The 6000-nt window shown below is 40.0% G+C and overlaps 1 protein-coding gene across 1 annotated transcript in view; it reads right to left on the reverse strand.

The window, feature by feature from the left end:
* Positions 1 to 3431, reverse strand: part of ark2cb (arkadia (RNF111) C-terminal like ring finger ubiquitin ligase 2Cb) — a 29612-nt gene extending 26181 nt beyond the window's left edge. The window contains exon 1 of the mRNA XM_062998277.1: positions 3250 to 3431. Within this exon, the coding sequence (XP_062854347.1) occupies positions 3250 to 3310 (61 nt within the window). The 5' untranslated portion in view covers positions 3311 to 3431. The remainder of the gene's footprint in view (positions 1 to 3249) is intronic.
* Positions 3432 to 6000: the final 2569 nt, after the last annotated feature.

Consider the following 6000-nt stretch of genomic DNA (forward strand, 5'->3'; position numbering starts at 1 on the left):
ACACTCTTGGTTACATTTATGACAGGAACGGTATTTACTGGTAACACAGTCATGGACAAACTCCACACAGAAAGGACCCAGACCGCGCCACCTGGGGATCGAACCCAGGACAGTGCTACCCACTTAGCCACCGTGCCCCCCCGCGTCAACAGTCGTAAGCAGTTTAAAATCTTCTCATGGCATCGTTTGATGATTGTGAATCAGATAGACATTAAGACATTAATATATATTTTTTAAATATTACAATGTGTAAATATTGATACTGATAATGATCCCACTTTTTCTTTATCGGTTAACTTTTAGTTTTTGTGAATAATTTTGAAAATACGTTTTGCCCTTTTCAGGTACTTGGGATTTTTGTGGTAAGATCTTGGGAATTCTTAAAATTGAGAGTGGCAACACTGTCCAGAATCAAGAGTTTACCAGTTGTAAATTTGTCATTGCTGGCACTTTGAGGACAATTTCCCAAAAAAGAAAACTCGAGCAGAGACGGGAACTAACTAGCGCTACGTAATACACTTCCCAGGAATATATATATATATATATTTATTTATTTTTGGTACTTTACTTAACTTGTATTTTATGTCTGTCTACAATGTCTGTGCAGTATATATATATATATTTTTTTTACTTAACGTATATTTTTTTGAACTTAATGTATATTTTGTCTTTTTTTTTCTTCATATTTTGCACATTGGAGCTTGAGAAACGCAATCTCGTTCAGCTGTGCGCTCCTAGTTGTATAGTCTGAATGACAATAAAGTCCACTTTGACTTCGACTTTGATAAATAACTGAACACCTTGACCTTACGGGCGGCACGGTGGCTCGGTGGGTAGCACTGCCGCCTCACAGCAAGAAGGTCCTGGGTTCGATCCCCAGGTGGGGAGGTCCGGGTCCTTTCTGTGTGGAGTTTGCACGTTCTCCCCGTGTCTGTGCGGGTTTCCTCCGGGAGCTCCGGTTTCCTCCCACAGTCCAAAGGCGTGCAAGTGAGGTGAATTGGAGATACAAAATTGTCCATGACTGACTGTGTTAGATATAACCTTGTGAACTGATGAACCTTGTGTAATGAGTAACTACTGTTTCTGTCATGAATTTAACTGTTAGATCTTAGTTACACTTATGTCCATATACTTATGGTATGATTAGTATTTCTGCTTTTCTCACCGCTTTTGTTGATCAAAACTAGCCTTCTCTCTAAAATTCTCATGTAGGCAAGCCGTAGCCTAGTGGTTAAGGTACTGGACTAGTAATCAGAATGTCACTGGTTCAAGCCTTACAGCTGCCAGGTTGCTGCTGTTGGGCCCTTGAGCAAGGCCCTTAACCCTCAGTTGCTCAGACTGTATACTGTAATGTAAGTCGCTTTGGATAAAGGCGTCTGCTAAATGCTGAAAATATAAATGTAAATGTTTAGCCTAAACACTCACTCACACACACACACACACACACACACACTTTTCTGGTCTTTATAAAAACTCTGTTTTATTTTAATAAACTAAGGCATTCATACTTTGACTTGGTGTCTGGTCTGGGTGCTTTCCTCGTACGGGATTCAACGAACGATTCTTCTCCTGGTTACGTTCCAGTCTAGTTTAAGGGACAGGACTTTGAGTGAATTTGAGAAACTACCTACATTTTACATTTTCAGCATTTAGCAGACACCTTTATCCAAAGCGACTTACGTTACAGTTACAGTCTGAGCAATTGAGGGTTAAGAGCCTTGCTCAAGGGCCCAGCAGCAGCAACCTGGCAGTGGTGGGGCTTGAACCAGCGACCTTCTGGTTACTAGTCCAGTTTTAACGTCATGTTACAATTACTAGTCCAGTACCTTAACCACTAGGCTATGGCTTGCCCTACCTAACAAATGTTAATACCTAACGGTAACCAAAGTGTAAAAACAAGATGTTAAAATCCTAATAAACAAACAAACAAACAAACCTTGACCTTACGTTAAACAGGGAATCTCATTAGAAAATGTAAAGAAAATGCTAGAAAAATAAATAAGCCCACGTGTTAGAGGTACAGTGCACCTTTGTGTACGACTAGATGTGATTAAACTACAAAATGCTTCCACTTGACAGGAATTTACACATGTTGACTACCAAGGCTGGATGGGAAGTACATGAGTCACTTGTCTAGAGCTGATAACGGGTTAACTGTGCTATTTAACATAGAGAAACACATCTGAGCTAAGTGTTATGGGTCTTATTATGAATTATTTTTAGTCTGTTTCATACGGGAACACAGTTCTTGGGTGCTCAAATACCAATGTCGTCTTCGGATGGAAAGAGGAAATGAAGAAGGGGGATCACAAAACAGCTAAATGCAGAGAACAGGCAGAGGCCACACCACACAGCAGCAGATGATCATTAGCTACACAATGGAGGGGGGACGACAAAGATCGGATAATGCAGAATGTAGAGCCAGCCTCGATACTATGAGACAGGAAATAAGAAACAGAAATAAAAGCACAATGAAATCGTTGATGCCATTTCTCCACGGAGAAAACAATCAGTGCGGCGCTAGCTCAGTTAATCAAACCAGCTAGGTTCGAGACCATGGGAGCAAGCTAGGCAGAGCTAGGTTAGCCAGCTAGCACGGGATTTCTCGGTGTTTTGAGTTATTTTGTTTTATATTTATATATAAATACTACTACTAAGGTACTACAGAAATAAATAAATAAATAAATAGAACACATACTAAGTGTGTGTGAGTTATGTTATGCAGTGCACATTGACCAATTAATAGGCGGTGCAGCTACTGTGCTGTAGGCCTTTGTTGTGTATCTTTAGCAGCCTATTATTAGCATCCTTAGCCACACACACACACTTGAATGAATTTGGTTCATTTCTGTACATTAAACGTGTCTTAATTCAATAATCCAACCAATGGCTTATTTATTTATTTATTTATTTATTTATTTGTCAAAAACATCCAGCTGCTAGCTGCCTAGCTAACGCGTTAGCTTGCCCTCGAACAGAACTCAGTCATGCAGCGATGTTGAAATCCTCCTATAGCCGCTTGGCTTGCTCGCTTTAGCCGACACGAACGAGGGCAAAACCCGCCACGATGTGTCATTATTACCAATCCAAAAAAACCTTCCAACCCGACCGCAATTCCCCCACCAAGGTCGCTGCCTGGTTCATCCACAGCCTCGAGTCCCAGCAGCTCAGCAAGCAAGTGCTATTTAGGGAAGATTTCGTCCCGTCGTTAATGTTAATCGTTTAAGACAAAGTAAACACAACAAATACCTCTATTTCTCACCGAGCCGAACACGGGAAGAACCAGGTATCCGACATGTACTAACACCATCTTTCGATCCTTCCGCTCGCCTAACAGTCTGTAAAAATTAAATGGCTCAGAATGACTCTCCGCTAGAAATAAAAAACGAGCTTCGGTTACATTCAGGCGGAGCGCAGCGCCGTGAGGACAAAGACGGAGAGAAGAGCAGCGAACTGCCGAGCTGCTGCTGCTGGAACCGGACGGGAACGCGGCTGGGCTGTACCGCCAGTCACCACCAGGGGGCGCAATGGGTCCCAAAATACACTCGCATCAATTACACTTTGGGTTACATTCATGACAGAAACGGTAGTTACGCCATATACAAGATTCATCAGTTCACACGTTTAATGTCAAACACAGTCATGGACAATTTTGTATCTCCAATTCACCTCACTTGCACGTCTTTGGACTGTGGGAGGAAACCGGAGCTCCCGGAGGAAACCCACCTAGGACCTGGACCGCCCTACCTGGAGATCGAATGCTTTTTGTTTTTGTAAATAAAAACATTTATAAATTGAACATTGTTGTATTTTATTATATTTTATGTTGACCGTGGTTTTATAAAATTGACATTAAACTTGTGAACTGATGAATCTCGTGTAATGAGTAAGATTTAAACTTATTCATGAATAAGTTTCTGTCATGAATGTAACCAAAGTGTAAAATATAAAGCAATAAGCCACAAGAGACCGTGCGTTACTGCGATTTTATCACGGGGAAGGTTGTTTTGGCACGACGCGAAGCGGAGCAGGAATGGTAGTTACTCATTACACAAGGTTCATCAGTTCACACGTTTAATGTCAAACACAGTCATGGACAACTTTGTATCTCCAGTTCATCTCACTTGCACGTCTTTGGACTGTAGGAGGAAACCGGAGCTCCCAGAGGAAACCCACACAGACACGGGGAGAACATGCAAACTCCACACAGAAAGAACCCGGACTTTCTTGCTGTGAGGCGACAGTGCTACCCAGTCACCATGCCAACCCATTTTAAAACTAAAATATTAAATAAACCTTAGATGATCTATCTTTATTCTAGAAAACCTTTCTATTTTTTAATATATTTACTTTATGCATTTTCTCCCTTTTTTCCTCCCTTTTTAGCGCGTCCAATTGCCCGATTGCAACACGCTTCCTCTCCACCAATGTCGATCCCTGCTCTGATTGAGGAGAACGAAGCTAACCCACATATGCATTTTATCACCTACCTTTGATAAGTGTAGTGCAGCTTAGCGTTGTGTATGGAGAGACACACCCTAAGAGCACTCTTTTCTCATCTCTGTGCAGGCGCCACCAATCAGCCAGCAGAGTCATGAATTGCATCAGTCATGAGAGTGAGACCCCATCCGGCTTAGTCCCGCCCATATCTGAACAGCAGGCCAATCGTTGTTCATGTGGCCGCTCAGCCTCAGCCTCAGCCGGCAGGCAGGGCTGGGATTCGATACGATGTATTCGAGATCCAAGCTCTGGTTCCAGCGTGTGTTTTTAACACTGTGCCACCTGAGCGGCCTGAAAACCTTTCTTTAAAAACAAATCTTCATTCATGTTTTCATTTTCACCAACTGCCTTATCCTGGTCAGGGTTGTGGTGAGAGGGACAGGATTAAATATGCTTCCGGTTGGTGTATTTATTGCATTGTTTTTTTTTAACATATTATTAATAATAATAATTTAAGATCCCAGTCAAGAATATTTAATAGTAACATAACATTGAAAGGACTGAATTTGACTTGTACTTACTCTTTTCTATTCTTTCCTCTCCTGTGATCTCTCTGATTTTGTTTTTTTATTCCCTTTTAATTAAAATTTTAGGTTATATGAAGAGCTTTTTCAAACTTTTGGACTGTCCTTTTTATTTGCTTTTTATTGTCTATTAACTAATCTATTAAATATACCTCAGGCGATCTATATATTCTATATATATTCTATATAATATTATCTTTTATAATAATTAGAGATTTTATTGAGAACATTTAATAGTAACACAACATTAAAAGGACTGAATTTGACTTGCACATACTCTCTTCTATTCTTGCCTTTCCTGTACTCCCTCTTCTCCCTTCTGTCTCATTTGTTTAATTATTAAGACATGTTCTGTTTAATTTGTTTATTATAAAAACTTGGTACATGTCCCAAATGTCTCATTTGTTTAATATTAAAATGTTGGTACATGTCCCAAAATGTCTCATTTGTTTAATATTAAAATGTTGGTACATGGGTACTTGTAGCCTAGCAGTTATGGTGCAGGATTAGAAATCTAAAGGTGCTAGTTCAAGCCACATCACTGCAAGGTTGTCACTGTTGGGCCCTGGAGCAAGGCCCTAACCCACAATTGCTCAGACAGTATACTGTTGCAGTACTATAAGTCGCTTTGGATAAAACCATCTGCTAAATGCTGAAAATGTCAGTGTGAGAAGGACAGGATTGAATATGTTTCCACTTGTGTCTGTTGCCCTGTTGGTGTTATTGCATTGCTTTTTGTTTTATTATCAATAATATTATTATATTATTATATTTTATAATAATTTCAGATCCCAGTAAAGAACATTTAATAATAAAACCCCATTAAAATGACTGAATTTGACTTGTACTTACTCTTTTCTGTTCTTTTCTCTCCTGTACTCTCTTCTCCTCTCTGATCCTCGTTGTTTGTTAACAATTTTGTTGTTTTATTTTCTTTCTGATTAGAATTTCAGGCTATATGAAGAACTGTTGGACA

Source organism: Trichomycterus rosablanca, chromosome 7 (assembly GCF_030014385.1).
Source record: "Trichomycterus rosablanca isolate fTriRos1 chromosome 7, fTriRos1.hap1, whole genome shotgun sequence".
Lineage (NCBI taxonomy): Eukaryota > Metazoa > Chordata > Actinopteri > Siluriformes > Trichomycteridae > Trichomycterus > Trichomycterus rosablanca.